Source organism: Pygocentrus nattereri, chromosome 25, assembly GCF_015220715.1.
Source record: "Pygocentrus nattereri isolate fPygNat1 chromosome 25, fPygNat1.pri, whole genome shotgun sequence".
NCBI classification, from domain to species: domain Eukaryota; kingdom Metazoa; phylum Chordata; class Actinopteri; order Characiformes; family Serrasalmidae; genus Pygocentrus; species Pygocentrus nattereri.
The window spans coordinates 24,667,123-24,692,824 of NC_051235.1; the positions used below are offsets into that span (position 1 = coordinate 24,667,123).

At 38.6% G+C, this 25,702-nt stretch overlaps 1 protein-coding gene across 5 annotated transcripts in view; it reads right to left on the minus strand.

Moving 5' to 3' along the window:
- Positions 1-25,702, minus strand: part of brsk2b (BR serine/threonine kinase 2b) — a 216,620-nt gene that overhangs the window by 45,421 nt on the left and 145,497 nt on the right. For all 5 annotated transcript variants that reach the window (XM_037534709.1, XM_037534707.1, XM_037534708.1 and 2 more), the window contains exons 4-8: positions 24,635-24,775; positions 10,312-10,428; positions 3,689-3,722; positions 3,439-3,507; positions 1,040-1,186 (exon numbers count right to left, since the gene is read on the minus strand). In XM_037534709.1, the coding sequence (XP_037390606.1) occupies positions 1,040-1,186; positions 3,439-3,507; positions 3,689-3,722; positions 10,312-10,428; positions 24,635-24,775 (508 nt within the window). The remainder of the gene's footprint in view (positions 1-1,039; positions 1,187-3,438; positions 3,508-3,688; positions 3,723-10,311; positions 10,429-24,634; positions 24,776-25,702) is intronic.

The following is a 25,702-nucleotide window of genomic DNA, read 5'->3' on the forward strand; positions in this document are numbered from 1 at the left end:
GTTTTAGAGCAGAACTCCACCAACTTTTCAAAATTTCCATATAATTTGATCATTAACATGTAAAACGAGTCAGAGTGGTTTACAGTAACTGCTCCATTGCAGAGAAACTCTAGTGTCAGAACTATCACACTGGTGGTCATGGAAACCAGACATTCAAAGCTTTTAATGCCCCTCACTTTTTAATGCCCTCAAAAGCTACCTTGGAGAACGATATTATACAAAACAGTTATGGATGTGCTGCATGATTTACAATAATTCTGAGATAGATTTTTGGTCTAAAACCTATTTTTAAAAGCTATTCATGGAAAAACATGCAAGGCAAAATGCACAAGAAAACTTATCTGATTTATCACTATTTCACCGTTATCAACATTCCACATAAAATCTGGGAAGACACATGTAGGTTCACTGGTGGTTTTGGATAGTGAATTAAATTTCTAAATTTGCACTGTAGACATCAGGAGACCCTGCTGAGAATGGGTGTGTACTCCGGGTTCCTATCATCACCACTCTGAATGACTTTCATCTCAACAATTGAACTGTGCAGTTTTTTTTAAGAAAAGAAATGGTGGAATTCTGCTTTAACTAAAAAATCATTGCATAGACTAGAGCTCAACCAATATCAGTCAGCCAACAATGGCTTTTTCAATGTTTTTTTCTCAGTATCTACAAAAATACTGGTAACAGCATCCCAATCTTCAGATGATGATGCATAATCTGAGATGACTGCATGCCTCCTGAACTGCTACTCAATAGCTAACTAACCAAAACCAAAACCAGAAAGATTTCTATGTAACTCCACCCCTGTATTTCAATATTTATGTTATTTAAGACATGAGTTGAGAACTGCTAAACATGTCAATAAAACACTGTTTAACTAAACCTTATTATTAGAATCTTTTTGGCCTCAAAATTGGTACCAGTAACAATACTAACCAGGCTAGTACTGTGTGATTTTTTGTCTAGTAGAACTGTAAGATGTAAACAAAGCAATTAAATGGTTGAAATATGACTGACACTGTGCGGTAGGCCTACTGACCGTGAGTCTTTTGGCTGCGTCCACTTCAATCATGCCCCTCAGCAGGTTCTGGCAGTCTGGAGGGATGAAGTGAGGCATGTGGAACACTCCCAACTTTACCTTCTCCAGAAGGTTCCTCAGGTTGTCGTCATCGAATGGCAGAGCACCCTGACACACAGAACAGAGGAGCTCTTATACTAAAACTATCAACATGCTAAACAACAGTACAAGCTAAAGACAGTAGCAACAAGTAGTTTTCAGCAGCCAACAAGGTCTCAGCATGTTGTCACGTCAGTATCATATTGTATCGTCATTACTTTGATGTCTTTATTATTATTATGAAATGGGGCGATAGTTAAAATAAGGAAAGCCAGGAATGAGTAGGTGATTCCAAGCCTTTGACTAGCACTGTGTATAAAGAAAAGGATGTTCACTGTATACTGTTTTTATGTCAGTTTGGCTCACCAGGCCTCTGACCCAGCAGAGACTTTTGATAAATGATTCAGACGACATACAGACGTGATGGATGGGCAGCCTGTGTAACAGATGATGTAATCAGGCTAACGCTGGCACCCGCCGTCAGTAGAAAAAAGAAAACAGATGACTGAGAAAAAAAACAAAAAAAAAACAGCAGGAAAGCAATTCCAGCTTGAATGCAGAGCCTTTAGAGTAGAGTGTGGAGAGATCCTGGAGAAGCTGCTTTTGTTTCTGAGGAGAACTGATTGTTTTGTGAAGTACAGGAATAATGGAAAATACAAATACAGCAGCGGCGAAAGGAATCAATCAGGTTTGTAATCAAGGTGGAGCAGCTGCTTTGGGTGCAGCGCGGGCTGTGAGCCAGATAGTGATCATGCAGGGCCCAAACCATGGGGTTAGGCCAAAGCCTCTGAGATCAGGAGAGCAGGGAACTGATCTGAGGATGAAAAGCTGGAATAAAAATTCAATTACACATTCAATTCCTGTCATTTAAGCCAGAGCAACTTTACACGACGTTATTACATAAAATGGTTATGTGGACTGATGCCTGGGACATTGTTCTACGACAGTTTTGCGCTAAGGTTTAGTCAAAAAGCCGTTCTTGTTTGAGAGAAACATGCAGGATGATGTAAGGCAGAATAGTACCCAAAGAAATGTTACAGTATAATATTATTTCTCTCATAGCTCATTGAAAAATCCTGTCTAAGGTAGAGATTCTTAACTTCCAAGTCAGACCACATTTGTGTTTGTACATAGAACAGCCCTGGATTTAAATGTAGTTCATGTAATAACTATGTTATTGGATATTGGATATGAATAACCAATGTGCATAGCTATGTAATATCAGCAAAAGCACAGAAAGTCAACAATATTACACTAAACATGTTAAAACTGCATTTGTTCATTTGTTGAACAGATTTGCAATAATCGCAAGCTTTTATTTGAGGGGGAAATCTATGTTGGAAAGATCTATCTGCCTCAGTGAAAGTAAGACAAGCAGAACAAGTGAGCAATGACAGTTAATGTAAGTTAGGATACAGTAATTCCCTCTATGGACCTTCAACTGTATAAAGGAAAGATTCAACAGTAAGTAGGTAGTTGCATAAAGTGCTTAGTAGGGAGAACAAAGGATTCTCCATCTTCATTTCTATTATAAAGATGATTCAGAGGGTCAAGAGATATCGCAGTGGCACTTTGGAAAGACTGCTAAAACCCATAATAGCAGAATATCTTTCTCTCAGGCTCGACTGAGTGGACCCAGTCTCAGTTCAGTGCCTTATTTATTACTCTATACTCAACTCCTACAGCAATAGAAGGAAATAGAAACATTAACTCGAACAGGTCATTTATTTAATCAATTCTTCTGATGATTTTCATTGCATGCTGACATCTTAGTATATTTTTTTCAAATTTCTTGGAAAGCACAGTTAATATAAACAATAATAAGAGCATGTAACTTGATATGACTGTATGCAGGCGTGGCATTACAGTAGGTGCTTTTTCATTGCTCCCATTTACACCTCCTGAAAAATGTTGATTGGCCTTTTCATATAAATTACACAAATGTAATTAACGTACCAGTTCATAAATCTTTTCCACCATACATGCACACACACAAGTAATTTGACGACCTATACGTCCATATAATCACTCACTGAGAGCACACAGTACTCTGCTATTCAAAACATTAGCTGACACGCTGAAACACTGATCTTCAGTCAGTCACTAAAATATATATATTCACTACATATCTCACAAGATAGTTGCCATGCAATAAAATGTAATTGTAGTGTTATAATTATGTAATTAAACAACTCTATATGAGTGTATAGCAAAAATCTAACTGGTTCATGAGGAATGAACAGGTTGTATCTCTGACAGAATGGCAGAATGACAAAGTGTGATACAGAAGAACATCTCAGCTTTGTTAAAGCTTCACTTACCACTAAAAGTGCAAAGAGAATGACCCCACAGCTCCAAACATCTGCTTTCCTGCCATCATACTTCTCCCCCTGACAGAGAGAGAGAGAGTGAGAATGTGAGAGAGAGTGTGTGTGTTAGAGAGAGAGAGAGAGAGAGAGAGAGAGAGAGAGAGAGAGAAAAGAAGAGAGAGAGAGAGAAAGGGAGAGATGGTTAGAGGGCAGGCTAGACTAAGAGCACCATTAGAAGAGATGGCTGTGAGAGTACACTTACCCTAATCACCTCTGGGCAGGCATAGTGTGGAGAGCTAAAATGAACAAGAGCAAGAGAGAGACAGAGAGAGAGAGAGAGAGAGAGAGAGAGAGAGAGAGAGAAAGAGAGAGTGACTGACTATTCCAGTTTAACTTTATCTTAGCTAACATACAATCAGCAATGCATTCACAGTTAAGTCCCCTTTAACTCTTTCAAATCTGCCCACAGATCAGTTCAATGACAAGTTCATGTCCATGTTGGGCAATAAAATGGATCAGCATGTGAAACTGCAGCTTTCTGAGTTCTACTGTATTTTCTATCACTGTGTAAAAGAAGCTCCATGCTGCCTTTATTGTTGGTTGCACTGTGATCGTTTCAGAGCGAGCCCACACACATTCAGTCTGTAATTCAGATCATTATGGAAATGCTTAGAATTGATTTGCTTCAGATTAACAATGAAAGGAGTGAAGTGCATTACTATTCATGTGTGTTCTTGTTCAAAATGAATTGTTTTATAACATTTTTGGCCTTATTAGATAATGATCTTATATGACAATCAATGTGGCAGCACTAAGAGATCATGTTATTGAAGGAGAAGAAACAGGTAGTTTTTGCCTACAATTCTACTATATTATACATATAAACATAAAAGACTATATTCGCAGTCATCATGGTGTTTATCATGTGGCCACTCTCTCCCTTATATACATTTTTTAAAAAGAGAGCCTGCAGAGCGTTGTAAGGTAAAACAGTCCCCATTTTATCAGATTTTTTCTATGGTAACATTAAATATAAACTCGGTTTATAGGTCAGTGGTCAATTTGGGTAGTATGTAAAATAATAAATAAATATATTTCAAAATACTCTAAATTACAAAAAACTGATTTATTGATGTAGGAATTTTGAAAAATTGCGGCAGCACGACTTGTCTTCAATCTGCCCAAGTTCAGCCACGTCACCCCATTGCTGCGCTCCCTTCACTGGCTTCCTGTAGCTGCGCACATCAGATTTAAAACCCTAACGCTGGCCTACAAAGCCAAAAATGGACCAGCCCCTACCTACTTGATGGCAATGGTAAAATCTCGAACTGTACCACGAGCCCTTTGAGCTTCGAGTACAGCTCGGCTTGACCCGCCATCCTTCAAGGTGCACGGAAGACGAGCGTCGAGAATGTTCTCTGTACTGGCACCCAGGTGGTGGAATGAACTCCCACTGGCTGTCCGAACAGCAGAGTCTCTTGCTGTCTTCAAGCATAGACTGAAGACTCATCTCTTTACACAGCACTTAAATGAGCATTGATCTATAAGCTGCACTTATTTTATTTATTGTATTGTATCTTATTGTTATTGTATTGCATTGAATGGCACAGAGTTCTGCGTTCAACTCTGTTTGCAGTGACATATTTGTTTCTAGCAGTATCTGAGCTCAGGTCTGTCTTTTTCTCTAAGCTATTGGTAACTAGCAAAGATACTTTCTCTAGAATGACAAAGCACTTCTTGTAAGTCGCTCTGGATAAGAGCGTCTGCTAAATGCTGTAAATGTAAAATGTAAATGAAAAATCAATGGAAGGAGGAGTTTTGTCTGGATTCAAATGTGTACATTATTTCCACAAGAATTTAAGATATTTCAACAACACATTCGCCAAAAGGAAGTACAATTTGTGATAATTTTAATTATGAATCATAAATTAATTCAGTTCAAAGAAGTACTTTTTTCAGTATCCAAGACCCCTCGCTTCCTCGATACACTAACATTCCATATTGGATTCTTTTAGTTCCTTTTACTATCCTTAAAGAGAAATTCCACTTATTTTTCAAAATTTCTGAAGACCTCAGCCTTAGAGATGCAAACAAAGTAATTCAATGACAGTGGTTTGGCGTGATACGAACCAGGGATCAGGATTCCTACAACACAAATGTAGACAATTGATTTGCTACCCAAAATGACCAGTGAACCTACAAGCCTTCTGAATTTATATGTAATGTTGTTAATGGTGACCTGTCCAGGGCGTATCCTGCTTTCCGCCCGATTACCACTGGGATAGGCTCCAGCACCCCCCGTGACCCAAAAGGAGAAGCAGCTTAGAAGAACTGTGTTGTTAATGGTTAAATACTGGGGTTTTTTGGGGGAATTTTGAAAAATAGGTGGATGTCCCCTTTAGGAATTTAGCAAGATTAATTGGAAAATCAATTCTGCAGTTAATTTGTGTTCAAAATTCATGTATAATATTAATTTTACACCAATATATATCTGCAACTATACAAAGAAACCTAGAACTCCCTTAATATCACTGGTCTATTCTTCCTAATAGTTGATTGGCTCCTCTGCCAGTGAGGAGTGCTATACCCACTGCTCTTCCTCTGACTCTGCTGAATGATCCAATAATGTAACATTAGATTTTAATGACTTCCTGCTAGAGGTCTGTAAAACTGTAGCCCAATAACTGTCTGGATTGTTTAATGTATTTACGCATTATGCTATGGACAGTTCAGTTTGACAGCACTGTCAAATGAAGCTGCGTGTTAGCCTCGCAGGAGCCATGCAAAACGTGTCTGCTGTAAATAGGTGTCCCCTGATTGCACATGCCATATTGCATTATGGAAATATATGCAAATGCAGTCAATTTGCAGTAAGCAAGCAATGCCATGTCAAAAAGCATACTAATTAAATCAACATTTTTCACAAAACCACCTCAGAAATTGCAGCAATGGTGTCTTACTTAAAGGGAAAACATTATGTGCTATCATATCATCATTACTACATAGCTATGAATGCCGAATGATAGGTAATGTATTCTCTAGCCATCTCACATCACATAAGCAGAGACTGCTTTTCATCAAAACTTATAAACTAATTAATACTGCAGATTAAAAGATGTGTGTTGGCACCATGTGCACAAAGCTGCATGCATATAGAATCATCTCAGCAGAATGCAGGTTGCCTGCACTGTGTATGGGTGGAACCTTTCTAAATGCAGACCTAAAGAATATCAATAAACAGCAGTTCAGACAGAAATAATACACTAGTTGCTTGAAAGTGCAGACATTAACACTGGAAACATCTTGACTTTTTTACTGTTATTTACCTTTAAGTTATTATATATACTCAAATTACATTTTGTTGATTTTCTGAGTAAAAAATAAGCAGTTATTTCCTGTGTCCTGAGTAAAAGTTACCATTTCTATTTATTTTTTCCCCCAATTTGTTAAACTTATTTCTTCTTTTTTCATTTATTTCATTTCCATAGTAACCCAAGTAAGCTTCACTCCAAAAATAAACTTCACTGCAGCACATCAAGGCTCTGTGAATAGATTCTGCACTCCAAGTCGGAAAACCCAAACCACTTCCACAACCACATTCTACTGTACACTCCAGAAACAGGAATTACACACACTTGCGATTTCCCTCTGCTCGGGTGGTGACGGTGTTGTAAATGTGTGTGTGCGCGTGGACATGAGGGAGGATTAACGTGGTAAATCAGGGAAGCCGCAGGGGGTGCTTAAGCCTCTCTGAAATGAGCGTGATGGAAAGAAATGACTCATTTAGACGGGGCTTGCTAGCTGGCTGAAGGAAATAGTTCCTGAGATTCCTTTGCCGGTTCTGCTGTTGGTCTGACTTGAGGGAGGAGAGCTTAGGAGGGAAAAGAAAAAAAAGGGAATCAACTTTTCGCTTTTATCTTCGCCTGCCTTTGTCACTTTAGCGCGGTCTCTCTGCTCTGCGACGGTCGGCCTTGAGCTAAAAGTAGCTAGCTCGCTAATGTGTTGTCTGCAGAACTGCACTTGCACCTCTGAGAGATGAGAGGCTGCCAAGAAAGCTTTCTTTGATGTTGTTACTGAGTTTATTAGCTCACTAAATCACCAGCTCCCCTAAAAGCACTTAAGGGACAAATGCAATGCTATCACAGCTTGACTAGTGACAGTATCGTGCTAGCCTGCTAGCTGTGGACTCTTCTGGTAACCAGGTTATAAACACTTCCTTCTACAATCCATAAACTCTGTTGTATAAGGTTATTTGGCTACATTGCAGTTGCCTTATGCTGAACTATCCAGCAAAGCCACTAGCTTGAAAAGTCAATTGCCAATTTCAAAACTGGGTCAATTCACCAAACCAATTCAGATACGAACAAAAGCAGTGTATGGTGCACATTCGAGTCCCTCGTGCTGTGTACATGTGTAAAAGGTCTGCCGTTTTTTTTTTAAATATATTCAATGCAAGTCCATTAGCCGTGGTAAACAGAATACATTTGTGTCAACCAGACAGCGCGCGAGGAGGCTAAAGATGAATGTGTTTAATTAAAAACTGTCATATCTACGCTTAGAGATGGGCCAGCTGGCCATGAGGGGACAATCAATAATCACAGCATGCCGGTGCCATCGAAATGCATCGCTACTGCTAGCAAATGTTCATATGAGGCAAAGCTTTAATATAGGACAGATATGAAACTAAGATTAAGATTTGGTCACCGAGAGCTGATTGAATACATGCTCTGATTAGCAGAAACTTTGATTTTTCCTTTGATACAATGCTGATCATCTGTAAAATGGACTTGTGAGGTCTGGACAGATAACCATACAAAGAATAGGCAATACAAAAAATATAACTAAACAGTCCAGGTTCCATCGGCCCCCTCAGGGAAAGCCCTTGTGGGTATTTGTTGTCTATTAGCCATGACCCAGTCCTTCACTTATCTCTGCTGTCACATTTAGCCTCGGGACTGGCTATTTTCCCTGATGCATGCAGATAAGCACAGCTTTACAGCTGGTAATCTGCCAAGTGGTCCACTGACTAGGAAAATCAGGTAGTGGGATCTCACTGGTTTGCTGGCGAGGGCCTTCTACAGCATCTATGTACACAAGGCCTTTTTTTAGCCCAGTAGCCCTTAAATCATGTCACATGCTATTCACACCAAAGGACTTAGATGTTTAAACCAGTGATCTGAATCTTGATTCAAACTATATACAAATACTATAACAGTGTGTAAATAGTTAGCATTTGGAGACTGATTGATCCTAAGGCCAATATGAAAATTATATGTTATCAATTATACAATAACACATGGAATCACAATTTCAAATCTTTTCAATAATATAAAAACATCTGTTGTATTTTTATGATGGTAGTATCCTTTAACTTTCAACTAATTCCAACTAATTAGTAATAAAGAAGCTGCAAAAGACATTTGAAATGTGTCCAGAACGATAATAGTGAGGAGGACTGTATAACACTGGAGAATATAGTTATAATAAAATTAATATCCAAAATGCCTTGCATTTAAAATGTGGTGATCCAATCATACATAGATAACTCATCAATTAATTACTGCAATCACAATATATTGTTTATCATTTAATAACGTCGTATTGTTCCCAAAAAACATTTGAATATTTTGAATAAATATTAAACAAAACATCTTACTGCTGTGTAGCTTACAGTACTGCAGCCTAGACTGTATAGGTTATTACTGAATAAAACAGCAGCGATAATTAATCTGGCAAGTGACTCCAGACTTTTAAAGGCTAGTGTAAGTCACCTAGTCACCTATACTGATACCGATTTTAAGAAACTAAACATTTTGATAGCCTGTAAAATCAGTCAATATCATTTAACAAGGTCAAAATGAAACAGATCACAACAGTTTCCTGAGTGAAACACAGTATCAGGGAGGGACTCTGAGCTGGCTAAGCATTAAGTGGAGGTGGTGGGAGTAGGCGGTGACATATGATCTTAGTGGTTATTATTATTTTTCCCACCCAGTGGCGCATGGTGGTGTATCAGAAGACAAAAGTCGATTACTTGACGAATTGTGCTAAATATGATTAGCAGCATAAGCTAACAAGATAAAAAACAGTGCACATTTTGATTTCAGGTTTACTTTAATATGACGCTGTTGGCAGAACAAAACCTCATATCTCTGTTTGTCATACATGTTTCGACATAATTTCAAACGCCAGCTGTTCTTTACAATGTGTTAAGATTCCATGATGAATGGACCAACAGAAATGCTCCAAAATTACTTGGAATAAATAATTTCTACATTAACTTCCATTAAAAGAAGAAGTTTGTTCCTTCTCCTGTAAAGTTACCCTTTTGGAGATATGAAGTTTGGTTCCAACAGCAGGGATAAATAGAAAATGAGCCATAAACTTCATAACAACGTTGAAACAGGTAAATTACATTAATCCTGACTCTCACTTAAGTCTTCTATTAGCACAAGACAGTGTGTTTGGTGGTTTTTCAATGCAGTATCACATTCCTGAATGCAGTCTTTTGTTTAATACAAAATTTGGCTTTATTAGCAGGATGCCAATGCTGAAAAATCTGTAGAACCTCAATGTAGGCTAGCATTATCAGCCAAACGACCCTTTAGTGGACACTGACTGCATTTGTGCCCCTTGACTCGTCGGTTTATAGTGGTCTAAGTGTTTGTGAACTGTGGTGGAGAGTGGTAGAGAAAGTTTACAAGGCCACAGCAGACATTAACACCTGTTAAATCACTATGGTGACAGGCTCTGAAGCTCTGACTGCCCTTTTACTATCTCTATATATATAATCTCAGGCATCTACTGACATCAGGTAGCAAATGTATGGATTGTTTCGCCATGGAGACGGAGCTACACGGCAGCCACTATCAGAGTATGACTCACCCACAGCTAGTTTCCAGGAGACTATCTCCAACCTGCAGAGAAGCCATTCCAAAGTCTGCTATCCTAATGTTGTTCTTCTCATCCAGCAGCAGGTTCTCTGGTTTCAGGTCTCTGTGGCTGAACAAGAAAGAAAACAGTTTAACACGAGAAACCAGAACATCGATCTTCAATGACTCACAATTTCAGTTACACATAGATCAAATTTCAAAGAAATTAGTTTTGTTGTTGGTTTCTAGTGTTGTCTTCCTGAAGAGTACATTATGTCACGTATCATAGGTGTAACATTCAGAGACTTGGTTTTATCGTGCAAAGTGCAAAAGATAAGCAAGAAAACACAAATAGCCATTTACATTAGAATTGTAGGTATATTTTTCTGCACTGTAAAGCTATTAGAAAAATCGTTCGCAAAATTGTTAACACCCCTATGCAGATTAAATACACATTCTCTACAGGGAGCAAACTTTTATCATTTTTACTGTGAACATAAAATATAAAACATGCCTTAATGTTTGCACAGGCGACGTTTTTTTTTTCCCCGATATGTTAAATTTAGCACATAAACAGTATCTGTGCATTAAAATGTGCACAAGTAAAAATAAAAAAAAAGTAAAAATGAATCATGTGACTTGGGAAAGCTCACATTTTGCATGCATATATACCTTCAAAACAAATAATATATTTTTTAATTAAATTCCATAAAAAGCTCTTTATGGTGATGCATGTTTGTTGTGATGGCAGCTGCTACTGCTTCACACATTTTACATTGCTCTGTCATTATAACTCTTAATGATATGAGTATAGAAACTCATATTGTGATGAGGATGAGATTGATGGAGAATGTGTTGTGTATGGTTCTATGCAGAACTTCTTTGAAAATGGTTCTAGAAAGCACCAAAAAGGGTTGTCCTATTGTTATCAGCTTGACATTGTAATGATAACAGAACCCTTTTTGTTGCTATATAGAACCATTTTTTAAAGGCTCTACATAGAACCATATACAACACATTCTCCACCGATCTGAGGAACCATTTATTCATGCAAAGAATAAATGAACTATTTAAGCATGAAACGGTTCTATATAAAGCTCACGGTTCTACATAGGCTATACTAAAGAACTCTTGAAGAACCATCTTGAAGTGTATGAACACTTTTAAATGGTTCTTAGCTTCAAAGCATGCCTCTAATTATTAGCATAGAGCCTTTACTTTATGTGAAGGTTCTTTACAGTTTGCCAAAATAATTCTTGAAAAAAAATCATGTTTTAAAAAGTTTCTGTTGGAACCAAAAGTAGTTTTGCTATAGCTTTGCATCAAAAACAGTCTAAACCTCATACACACCTACAGACTCACTCTGAACATACTGCACCTTTAATCTAGCAAATCTGTACTTACACATATAGATTGACATCTTGTACATCTTTTATCCACATCTTGTACAATCTGGAAGATTTCTTTATCCGTGTACCATCCCCTGAGTACCTGCATCTCATTTATTATCTACCTCAGACTAACTGCACATATGGAAGGCGTACAACAGCACATTTCATAGTTTTATTTCATAACTTATTACTGTACATTACTGTATATTGGAATAGTGCAATATTAGTGTATATCATGTATATGTGTATATTCAAAGTTGATATCTATCTATCTATCTATCTATCTATCTATCTATCTATCTATCTATCTATCTATCTATCTATATATAGTATTTAAATTCTATAAGGGGGGAACGCACCTAAGAAATGTGATGTAACAATAAACGTGATTTGATTTAACTTGATTTGAAGAACCCCTTAAAAAGTGTGTCACTACATAAAATAAGCACAACGATGCCTTTATTTTTTGATGTGATGTGAGCGAATGGAACTGAACTGGACAGGATTGGCAACTGGAGCATATTTTAAACTGGGGTTATTCCTGATTCATTTCATTAGAATAACAATGTAAGGCAACTGAATTTCAACTTTGTTAGATCATCTTCACATATCATAAACTGAGTAATTACACTGTTAAGAGAAAAGACTAGATTAAAAAGCTAGACATAGCCATTTTTGCCTCAGCAGTAAAGAACTAATATCTGCATGGTAGCCCATGACAACCACTTAGCCGAGAGAAATAATGATGTAGAATCTGCAGAAGCTGCTTGCACCCCTTCACTATGGAAAGTGATTGCACTGAATGTTTCTTCTTGTGCTTCTTTTTGGTTGCACACTTTAATTTCTTGGCGAAAGCACAGAAATCAACAGTCACAAATCAGGCCACTGAGCTGAAGGAAGGGCTTCAAAGCCATCACCACTTCTTGTTTCAACGTTCTTCAGATCAGATCCTCCTGACTCTGTGTCAAGGAGAGAAGTCTTTGAAGTCTTTTCATCCTGTACAGGTCACTGATTCAGGTACAAAAGACCGTTTAGACCCCAGAAATCAGTCAGCAGCCTTTATTTTTGTGAATGCTCATGTTCAAAAGGCCATGCAACCTGCAAATCAGTGAGGTTGTGCCACTGGCCAAACATCTTGATCATATTTTTGTGTGGTTTTTCTATTTAATTCAGTCAGTGAAAAAAAACATCAAAGTGCCAGAGCATTGTGTGTTCATTTAATAATGAATAGATCAAGAGAAATCACACAAAACTGCCAATGATATGCGGGAGTAATCACACACTTGGTTAACCCCTTAAAGGCCACAGCCTGCCAGTGGGCCCAAAGTTTTATTACACACTTCTATGACCTATAATACAGTATCTCAGTGAGTTTGAGGATAATGTAGGTACTGATTAATAAGCCTTAGCATGCAATAAGCCTGGGTTAAACAATTAATGGTGGTAGTATTTTAATATTGAAAACACTCTTTGGGTATTCTTTACTTGTCATCACAGCAAGATAGAGGACGTTTACATGGTAATGATTCAGTGAATATAGATCTTATGATTTAACAGTCTGTTTTGCTTGTATTTGCTTGTTTGAGCATGTATGTATATTATACTTTGTTACTATGAAACATGAGTGCTTGAACATTAGCTTGCTATATGACACATTGGGGCAATCCCATTTCACCCCTCACGCCTACCACTTAGCCTTAGCCCTCCTTTTTGCATGTTCAGGCCTAGGGGTATGGTGTGCCAATATCTGTTGAGATGGAGGGGTAGTGCGAAGTGTTTGGACTACATGGGCCTCCAAACAGAGTTTTTTTCAGAAGTACACTGTGAGTGTTATGGAAAAAAAAGAAAAAATGAATTATTGTAATTTAATGGTATTTCAATCTATTATGGCTCTTTTCTTCATAACAAGCATATAAATCACTATTAGTATGCTAATGTCTCGGTAGCTAGCTAGCTAAATTTCCCATTACACCTTAAATTATCCATCAGTACTGATGCCTGAAACACCAGAATGTAACTGCTGCTCCATTTAAAGAGGAACAGGAAAATTCGAATGAGAAGCTGACTAATAGCTGACTTCATCTTCATATCACCAAAGAATTAAGGGTGGGCGATAATAAATAGTTATCGTATCCTCCCTCTTTGAAAGGATATGATTCCCTAAATGTAACTAAAGCCCAGCAGTGAGGAGCTGAACTTTACCCTCCTCTGCCATCACTGCAGACTGGCAGGGTCGCCAACAGAGCAGCACTAGTAGCCTGTTAATGAAGTAATGTTCTTTTATTTGAGATTTCCCCATAGGATTCATAGGGGAACACCACCACTACGCCCTGTAACTCAATTGGCAAGATGACACAAAAATCAAGGGGTAGGGGTAAAAACAAGAAATGGGATTGGGCCATTGCTAAGGACGTGACTGAGAAGGCAGAGATAATTTAGTCCAACTGACTAGGTCCAGCCTAGTTCAACTGACAAACATGTCGGCACATTGACCACTAAAGGAGAAACGACCTTGTTCAGGCGATGATGATGAGTCCTCATTAGCATCAGCAACTTTGTACTGGATAGCTTTAAAGTTATCAAAAGAGGCAGCCTCTGGTTCTCCTGAAAAAAGAAACCTATCTATTCTATTTGCCTTGGCCTATTTTTGAAAAACTAAAACATGCGTTCAAATGTTTTCACTTTGCTGCTAAATGTTTGTGCTTCTGGGTTTTTAGCCTGCTGATACCAGTGCTACCACATTAAAATATAAGCCTACAGCACAGTTATTTTTGGCCAAAGTTCAGCTGTTTTTACCTTCTCTTTGGTCAACTGTATATACATTCATTACCTCTTACAAATACTCAGAAATTAAAATTTAGAATGCACATGCCTAAAACTTGGAATAAAATCTTTCTATGTTAATATATATAGAATAGAATTCACAACCATTTGTCACTGTGTCTGCACACTGTGAAAATAGACCTCTGCATGTAACTCATCCGTGCAGTGAAACATCCACATACATGCACGCTAGTGAACACACACACTAGGGGGCAGTGCTCCAGGCACACTTGCCTGGAGCAGTGGGCAGCCCTATCCACAGCGCCCGGGGAGCAATTGGGGGTTAGGTGTCTTGCTCAAGGGCACTTTAGTCATGGACTATCAGCTAAGGGATCAAACTGGCCACCTTCCGGTCACAGGGCTGGTTCCCTAACCTCCAGCCCATGACTGCCCCCACATATTAAGATTTAAGAACATTTTTTTCCCTTCTCTTGTTAAGTTACCATTTTTAAAGTTTCAACAAAGTTGTCATTAACTGAAGAAAACTGGCTTAAACCAGACCAAATCCAAAGAGTGTTACTTCTCATACTTTCCCCTGTAAACTTCAATCATGACCTCAGGATGTTATTGACTTCCACTTGCTTTATAGTGGTCAAAAGTCTTTCCCTGCCCACACCGTAAATCCCCCTGATGGGTATGAAAACACCTGCTCAGGCTCCAAATTACCTGATCAAGTGATAGGACCACAATCAGACAGCGCTCTGCACTTTCTCTGTGAGTCTGCCATGGATTCGGCTCAGCTGGATGTTGGCAATTCCACCAGTGCTTTTCATTTGGCTCTTATGATCTGCCATGGAGGTCTACACAAAGGCTTTTTCTCTAACCTGTTGTGAAGCTGGCAGCAAGAAAATGGTTTACACCTCCCACAAGCTCCATGAAAATATCAAATACTAGAGATACCACAGCCAATCAATATGAGCAGATCAGGTTCGGAGATGACTATGTAATAACTGCCAGGAATAAACAGGTACTTAGTAGCGTTGCAAAAGTCCTGCATCATGGAAAACCCAACTTTTTTAAAATGAGAATTTTATATTTAAAATTTTTATACATTTCTATTTGTCTTATTTAGTGCTTATTGGGGGTGGGAATCTTTAGGCACCTCATGATTCGATTACAATACAGAAGGCAGCGATGCGATTATAATACAATTATCAATGCATCTCGATGCATCTTTTTTTTTCTATACAGGATTTCTATTTTCTTACTGTTTTAGGACTTAGGAGCAAAGTATTTGTAACGATCCATAATGCATTTACTTCCAATATCTTTTATTAATAAATCAAATGGATGCGATGTGGCAAGTGAACTAGAAGACTTACTCACTTCCAAGTTCTGCCTTTTACATTCCGTCAACATTCCGTTATACATTAAATATCTAGAAAATCGATTTTTGACATTTATAAATCGATTGAGGATCGTTCCTCGTTCCGATCGACCTAGTGCTTATGCATGTATTAAGAATTCCCTGTGTATTGTAAATAGCCTTCAAAATAAAGTGTTACTCCCCTTATTCAGTCTTCAGCAGTTTAGTAACTTCATGAAGTTACAGGCAGGGTTGTAGCCAGGGCTGCTTTTTGAATGAGACACAATACAAGGCAGCCAATCAGAATAAAGGTCATTTACATATATCAGTTTACTGTATGTGGTACGACAGCCAATATAGTTCAATTCTAAGGGACAAAGGAAGGTTCAAAACTAGTCATGTAAAAATGAACAGTGCATGTTTGTGGTATAAAAAACTAAAACGCAAGGAACATGTAGGACTTGCAGTGTACTGTTATTCTCTAAATGACTTTTTAAAATTAGTTATTTCCATCCTACCAGAGTAGAACATTCATGCAGTTCAGAAGCTTTTTGAAGTGTATGTAGGGGGTCAATAAGAGTGTATGATTAGCAATCAGTAAGAAGCTGTTTCGGGGACATCAGGATCGAACAATTGATCTTTGAGGATGAGGCGCTGTAGAGCTGTACCCATGGACTAGAACAACAGGCAAGACTGTAGAAGAAACAGTGGATAACAGCAGGAGGAAGGATTTTACTTTTACTTTTTTTGCTGTTGTTGTTGCTGTTGCTCTTATTTTTAGTTCCTTTAATTGTGGTCTGTGGCCCATTCTTAAAAATAAACATTTTTAAACGGTTCTTGGTTTGGATGTATAGCTCTCTATGGAAAATCTTTGCTATACAAAATTCATTTACAATAATGTTCCATCAACTCAAATGTTCTTCAGGGCAGCAGTTGTCAACCTAGTCCTCCCCATATGGTCTACATCTGTGCTCCAACCCAACTTGCAACACATATGAATAGAGGAAAAATCTGGACAATGTGGAACCACTGCCTTAGGGAAGAAAAAGTGGTTCTTCCATGGCATGGTTTTCTCCTCTCAGGATAAGTTCATATTTGGCAGGTTTGGTGCAACTAAAACTCTGCTCTGTTAATGCGATTTGCTAGAACAAGATAAAATGCCGCCATTCAAACTCTTGAATGCACGCCAAAATTCCTAGAGGCGGTCAGTCCTCTGTCCACTTCTGAATAAAATAGGAACACAAAATGGACCAAAGATGTCTAAGGCCGGGTTACACTACATGACTTTTACCCTGATATTAGGCCCGATTTTTAGTCTGGCCAAGTCTGTTCTCGTTACCTCTAGTCTGCAGATTTTTGGGTCAGTCGGAGTCGACAGTTGGACAGAGAATTGAGTGGTGTGTAAGGAGTGCAGACTCAGATTTTTGCCTTCCCAATCACATTTCAGACGAGTCAGAGGTTATCAGATGTTTTTTCCTGACTCTGAGCATAATCTAGTGTAAACTGGTCAACGACTCAATCTAAACAGACGTGTGGAGCGAAGCTTTTTGATGAGTTGATGAGTTTAAGGCACAAGCACAATTAAGTTTATGTACAATTGAAATTCAATTCAAACACCACACTGATCACATTTTCGAATCCATGACCCTCACTTACACATTTACCTAGTGCTTCTCTCAGTGTCGGAGAGAAAACAGCAGCAGCAGGGAGCAGTGCTATGTTTGTTTATTTGGGTCTCCTAGTAACAGGAGAGCACGAGAGTTAGTGAGAGTTAGTGAGAGTTAGCGAGAGTTCAGAGAGTTGTGTTTGGTTCAGCAACAGCTTAAAAGTTGAGTAGTGTGTGATCCCTAATTGTTTAGTGTGTGATCCCCAATATCTGATATATAAAAATCAGCAAAAATCTGTTGGGTAGAGTGAGATGCACAAGCCTTTTCTAATCTGTTAAGACTAATAGTCATGCTGTGTGCCCATGACTTGAGCAGACAGCAAATCAATGTCTGTTTTCTACACACCTTCTTTGGTTTGTGCAAAAGTCCATGTGTCCATTATATTCTGCTTATAAGCTCTGAATCAGTAATTGTAGATTTGAGAGTTTGTGTTTAAAATGTGTCTGAGGCATGTTGAAAAAATGGTAAATTATGCCACACACACACATCACTGCAGACGTCAATAATATGTGCCAAGTTTTCAACGTTTCATAAAATCAGACTCTCAAGGCCATGTGTTTCACAGTGATTTCACATGCTTGGTGTCATGGGAAACAACTGTAATGCACAGAGTACAGCATGGGTCTGAGAGTTATTTGGATATTATCCCAGTTAATGTCACCAAAAGCACATCATCAAAAAACTGCCCATTTTTTTATCCATATATGACTTTGTTTACATCTTTTTCATCTGATGTATAATATCAGTGTAAATGCTAAGTGAACCAGAACTAAATATAACGACGCATCATTACTTCTTTGCTGTAGTCCGAGAGAATCGCACTACAGAGGTAAACACACCCTTAACATGTGTTTATTGTTTGTTTGTTTGGTTTTCTGGGTACTTGGTATGAGTATTGACTTCCACTTTTTGCCACGAATTCCACCTTCTGCAGGCTGCTCTACAATAAGAGTGAATAAAGGTAAATGTACATGTTCTCCTATTCTCTTCCCTGGTTGGTCACCTTCTTCACTGTGATTCCCAGACCAAGCAGTGTTCAGTTTCCCCTTTGGCTACATTCCCACCTCAGTGGTTTGTGGGTTTCTAGGGCGTCCACTTGACCTGCCCTTCCCCTCACATTAACTTTCCTTTCTCCCCAGTTCTCCATCGCCACCCTTTGAAGAAGGAGCTGAGGAAGATGGATGGTCATTATCCCCGCTGACCAGCAGTAACACTCAGAACCAATAAACACAACCAGGCTCTCCTTGAGGAGAGGACAAGCTCTCTGTCAGCAAAGGCTGCTATTACGCCCTGGGGCCTCTGTCATAAGCTCCGGCTGCAAAAAGGAGCAATCTCAAACCTGCAATCAAACAGGCCTGCTTCTAAAGGAGAACAGCCCAGCCCTGGAATCCTCTTCAAAAGACAATAAAATGGTGAGTATTGGAATAGTTAAGTACAAATAAGTGACTTTGGCTGACCTTTCTTTTCTTGTATAGAGCTTATAGAGGACCTGTACGATTTACTGTCTATGAGGCGCTTATCTTATGACTTTGGAAGCCCACCACACACACACTGGGCATTATCTCAGGAACAGGATTGTCACGTGCCTTTTATTGACTCCAAAATACTTATATATATATATATATATATATATATATATATATATATATATATATATATATATATATATATATATATATATACACTGCTCAAAAAAATAAAGGGAACACTCAATTAACACATCCTAGATCTGAATGAATGAAATATTCTCATTGAATACTTTGTTCTGTATTGAATGTGCTGACAACAAAATCACACAAAAATCATCAATGGAAATCAAATTTATTAACCAATGGAGGCCTGGTTTTGGAGTCACACACAAAATTAAAGTGGAAAAAAACACTACTGGCTGATCCAACTTTGATGTAATGTCCTTAAAACAAGCCAAAATGAGGCTCAGTATTGTGTGTGGCCTCCACGTGCCTATATGACCTCTCTACAACGCCTGGGCATGCTGCTGATGAGGTGGCAGATGGTCTCCTGAGGGATCTCCTCCCAGACCTGGACTAAAGCATCCACCAACTCCTGGACAGTCTGTGGTGCAACGTGGCGTTGGTGGATGGAGCGAGACATGATGTCCCAGATGTGCTCAATCAGATTCAGGTCTGGGGAACGGGCGGGCCAGTCCATAGCTTCAGTGTCTTCATCTTGCAGGAACAAGTTTTCACCTGTCCCTCGTCTCCCCAGTGTCGTATTTAAGCCCTGTGTTTGCCCTTTGTTTTGGCTGATCTTTGTTTGATGTATGTTTTCTTATCCCGGCCTCTGTCTTGTACTTCAGTCTGTGTTTATTTCGTCATGTCTGTTCCGCGATCTCTCCGTGTTGGATATATGAACCTGGACTGTTATGACCACAACCCTGGATTTGCCCTTAATAAAAGTCGCTTATCTCAGCATATGCGTCCGCCTCCTTGCTCCCCAGCGTAACATTTTTCAGTTTTTGACAAAACTTGAAAAAGCCTGTTACCCTTCACATTGTGTGCAAATTTCATGATGAATATGCTACAAGAAATGGCCCAAAATTACTTGGAAAAAAGCCTGGTTCCATTGACATACATTAAAATTTAGAGGAAGTTTTTTCCTTCTCCTGTAAAGTTCCGACAGCGTATTCATTATTATGCATGCTGGTAAACTTAAACTCCATCTATCCATCCATCCATCCATCATCATCCGCTTATCCAAGTCCGGGTCACAGGGGCAGCAGCCATCTCCTCCAGCTCTTCCGGGGGGATACCGAGGCGTTCCCAAGACAGTCGAGAGATTTAATCCCTCCAACGTGTCCTGGGTCTTCCCTGGGTCTCCTCCCCATCAGACATGTCTGGAACACCTCCCTAGGGAGGCGCCCAGAGGCTATCCTTACCAGATGCCCAAACCACCTCAACTGGCTTCTCTCAATGTGGAGGAACAACGGCTCCACTCCGAGCCTCTCCTGAATTGCCGAGCTTCTCACCCAGTCTCTAAGGGAGAGCCCGGCGACCCTGCGGAGAAAGCTCATTTTGGCTGCTTGTATCCGCGACCTCGTTCTTTCGGTCACTACCCAAAGTTCGCGACCAAAGGTGATAGTCGGAACATAGATTGACCGGTAAATTGACAGCTTCACCTTCTGGATCAGCTCTCTCTTCACCATGACGGACCGGTATAAGGTCCGCATTACTGCAGATGCTGCATCAATCCGCCTGTCAACCTCTCGCTCCATCCTTCCTTCATTTGTGAACAAAATCCCAAGTTATTTAAACTCCTCCACTTGGGGCAAGAATTCACTCCCGACCTGGACAGAGCATTCCACCCTTTTCCGACTGAGGACCAACTTGACTTGATTGATTTTTAACTTTAATTGATTTTTTTTTAAGTCAAGTGCCTAAGTTAAACTGAGTAACTATGGCAGCTCTAATAATGAATTTACTATTTCCACCAAATATTTCTTAAACTTTTGTTTTAGGGCTCTCAAATGACTGAAGATTAATCACATTAATTTGTGATCAAATTGTGATTAATTACATTATTTTGTGTGATTAATCATGATTAATCATGTGTTTTATTTGCTAAAATTGTTCAGAATTTTAGCAAGCTGTATTTGAATGAATGAACAGATGAATGTACAGATTCTTTGACTAAAACACACAGTGTGCTGGGTTTCGGCATGCACTTATCAGAATGAGCTGGAGGGTCAAACTGGGAAACTGCATTAATAGTATTAAACAAATTAGTCAAAATGTTAATAACATGTTAATAAATGTATTACTACTGTGTTATTAACATGTTAATGTTAAGAGCCCTAGTTGATTTGTTTGTGATATTGTACATTATATTTTTTTTCTATAGGAACATAAACTGCAAATGTAAATGCACCTGTAAGATGTATTTATGGTTTATTTATTAAAAGCTGCACTTATTATTTGTCCTTGGTGTCTACATTTACATGTGTTTTTAGTCATAGATCCTTGTAGGTCATCTGGGCCCTTTGTATAAGTTTAGATTCCATCATTTCCCAGATTTTCCAAATAGGCTGTGGATTCTATCATAGCAACATACAGTGCTTGAGCAGCAGGGCTTCAGCCTGCACTATAATTATTAGGAAAACTAGGAAAAGACATTACCAACATAAAAAAAGTGGTGTTAATAATTTAAACGAATACATGAAGTATGAAGAAAAATAATTTGAATAGGATTGTTAATGGGATCAAAGATGAACCCAAGCTTCTTTTTTTGACTGACATTAACCTTTTATTAGCATATTATCAATTAGCATTTTAGCATAGCACAAAAAGATTACGCTCATTTGAGTTTTGTTGACCATTAGACTGCAAAAGCTATGCATGTAACATCTTAATAGACAACATGATAAAACATTTGTAATAACTGCAAACAGTTTATCATGATAACATGTTATTAATATGTTACTACTGCATTATTATCAAGTTAGCATTAACTGACCTTGTTTATTAATGTGTCATGTTTTTGTGATGTTGTAAAGGTGTGTAAAGGTGGTTTGATTTTGCATGTTTCTTGTTTTGTTGATTTGTTTCATAAAAAAATACCCAGTCATGCATAGTTACGCACTTAAAATGTAGATGCATGCGGAGCATATAACCCTGATGGTGCAACTCCAGCTCCACACTGCCGCCCGGAGCGTATTTCTGTCATTCTGCACGGTCATGGCTTTCCCAAGTTTGTATATTCCACAAAGTTTAGGAATCCATTTCCTGCTGTGTCAGTTCCGAACTTGTGATTGACGAAGAGTCACAGCATTTCTCTAGGCAGTCAACTAGGTTAGGACTATACGTTTTACACTCTCTCTCTCACTCTCCCTCCCTCTCTCTCTACCTCTCTCACTCTCAATCCTTGTGTCAGGTGAAACCTGACAGCAGTCAGGGATAAAAAGGAAGTGAACCTGACAGGCTTGCTTCCTATCAGTTTGACAGCCAAACCCAGAGTCTCCCTCGGCTCTGCTGCCAGCACTAAGACTGGAGCTGAAAAAAAAATGAAAATAAAAAACACCATAATTTAGCCTCTGGATGCAATGATGGTGGACGGCTAACAACACGGCACATTAGCAAGTGCTCTCGGGCTGTGGAGAGGGTAAAGACTGGGAGGACAGCAGAAGGCCCCGAGAAAAGGAGCATCCCACAATGCTATTTATTCAGTCATTTCCATCACCTATCCGAGGAGGCCTTCAACCCATCCATCAGCTCAGTACAAAGGGGGCTCGAAGCATGGAGCGGTCTTCATTAGACCGGGGCGAATGGTAAACAGATGCAAATGTTGTGCTAATGGCTGTGCTTTCAATACATTAGCATATTAACACAGGAAGAGGGAAGAGTGAATGAATGAAGTATGAAGGAAAGTCGCTCAAATAGAAACATTAATAGCATCGGAGTGAACTCAGAATTTCTGTTTTTATATTGATTAATATTAGCATTTTATTAGCATATTATTGATTAATATTTCAGCAGAACACAAAAATACAGTCCACACAAACCACATTTCGAGAACCTCTGCTCTTTGAACATCTGTCAGCGAAAGCCGCGCAATAACATCTTAATAGATAACGTGATAAAACATTTGTAGCTCTGTGGTGGAAGGCTCGGTTTCTCCCTGATTATTTCCTCCTGTTGTGCAGCTAATTGAAGCCCTGTGGGCTCGGAGCTCTGCAGAGAGACAGCAGATGGAGAGAATTTCAACGTGTTTTCTCTCTGCAATATCTCAGAGCCAGAGAGACGAGAGCGGCTCGAGGACACATTCCGTGATAGAAACTGCACTTTCATGTGTCATCCCGAAAAAGAGGGGGGCTATCTGTCTCCCACCTGCCAGAGAAGGGCAACATAATGATGCCTCGCTGGGGTGATATTTGGTTTTTGCAACAATGTCTCATAAAGACTGAGTAAGGCATCACTTCGGGAGGCCTTCATCATACATAACTGATGTTAGCATAAGTGCAGTAATAAACGCGTTAGAATCAGATGAGAGACGCATGATAAACAGGAAAAAGATGTATGTCAGAAAACTGTATAAGAAAACTGTCGGAATGTATGTCGGAAAACTGTTAAATACTGTGTAAGAGTAAGGAAAGTACTAGTTAGGGGCTTAACATTTATGATTACATGGAAACTTTAAAAAATTGCATGGTCATTATTATTATTACTTAAAATTACTACAGTAATAGGACAATATCAACAATTAACGATTAAACAATTATTGTAGCATAAATACTATTCTGGGGTATTCTGTCCAATCTGGCAAACCTGACTAAGTTGCTGGGGCTGTTTGAACTTGCCTGTCAAGTACTGTGTTCAGCTTCATAAACAAACTGCTGTTATCCGATATTTTAATCATCAAATCTGTTACACTGTATTGAATGTTTGCTGCAGCTCCATACAACATATGTGATCAAAATGCTTTTTTCTAATCACATACGATTAAGCAAAATTATCTCATAATTAAAGCTCATACAAACTCTTCCTATATGGAATTTAAGCACTGACATGCTATGTGAGGATGTTCTAAAATGATTTTTGTACAGGCACAGTATCTGCCTGTCACAATGGCACAGTGGCTCCCCTGAGTGTGTTCAACCAGTGCAGCTCAACAGCCACATTTCTAGAACAATCTCTTCTCAATTCTCAATACTTCTGTATATCAGATACAATAAATGTGGTAACAATGCAGAATATTAATTCTCCCAACATACAAAAGGTCAGTTATGTCCATGGGTGGGAATACTGGGGTTTTACCATCATTAATGGCTGTTACCTTGAAATACCTTAAAAGCATGTCAAATCCAGAAGATCTGAAGGCCCCTATAAATTATAGAGTGGGCCTATGCCTATTGTAATCAATTATTACCAACAAAGGATCAAGCACTCAAGAAATACAACTCAGATTGGCAGTCGGCAGAAAAAGGATGAAGGAGCTTGAAAAGATCTTCAGATGAAACAATCTGTCTTAACTACTACTACTACTACTACTACTACTACTACTACTACTAATAATAATAATAATAATAATATAATTATTAGTCATGTGTAGCAATGAAGAACCTTGAATCTTGAATATGAATTGAGAGCAATAGGGGGTTTTATGTTACAGTGATTAATAAATGAGAACTGAACTCACCATATTGAATGACTGTGGCAGAAGTCCAGCGCGGAGATAATCTGTCTGAAGAACTTTCGGGCTTCTTTGGGTGTTAACCTGCCCTTCTTTACCAGATAATCAAACAGTTCACCACCTGACACGTGCTCTAGAACCAAATATCTGCGAGAAACAAAGCACAGAAACAGAAAAGTCGACTAGCGCTCATCAAACAGACAAAAGCACTAGAGGTCCTTGATGTGTCAAGGTCTTTTTCACTCATCTTCAACATTTTCACAGTTCCATTTGGAGTTTTGAAGGGCATGTTTACTTAAAGCAAAGGGAAAAAAAACAAAAAAAATATGCCTGAAGGTAGGTAGAAGTAAGTGAGGTTCTGAGTGAAGGTCAGAGAAAATTGTACCATTTCTCAGCACTAATAACTCACTTATAATCACATTCAACTCCTTTTTGCTTTGTTTGTGTGTTTTTAACACCATTTAAAATAACCAGCTGCCCTTTACTTTGCTTGTGCATCCCAATAGAAATGACCCCAAATTATTTGGAATAAAATAGTGACATTCAAATATACTCAACCTAAAAATGTTTTTTCTTTTAATCTATAAAGTTACCATTTTGTAGTCATTTTCTTATGACAACAGTAATGTTCTTTTACTGGCCACTTTACTGGTCAACTTAACACAGAGGCACTTTTTGAGTTCTGCAGTTAAAGACTGCAGTTCCTCTGTTTCTCTGTATAATTTGTTGAATGTGTCAGTCGACTTATACGTCTTTTAATGGTCAAACAAAGTTGAGTTGAGAATCATTTCAGGTTGAGATGCAAATCATTTACTAGTGAGTCTGAGTCAATTAAATAGTACAATCAAGCTGAAAGTCATTTAAAGGTACAGTATCTTACAAAGGTGAGTACACCCTCACATGTCTGCAAATATTTTAATATCTCTTTTCATGGGACGACATTATAGACATGAAACTTGGATATAACTTGTATACAGTGTACAGCTTGTATAGCAGTTTAGATTTACTGTCCTCTGAAAATAACTCAACAAACAACCATTAATGTCTAAATAGCCAGCAACACAAGTGAGTCCA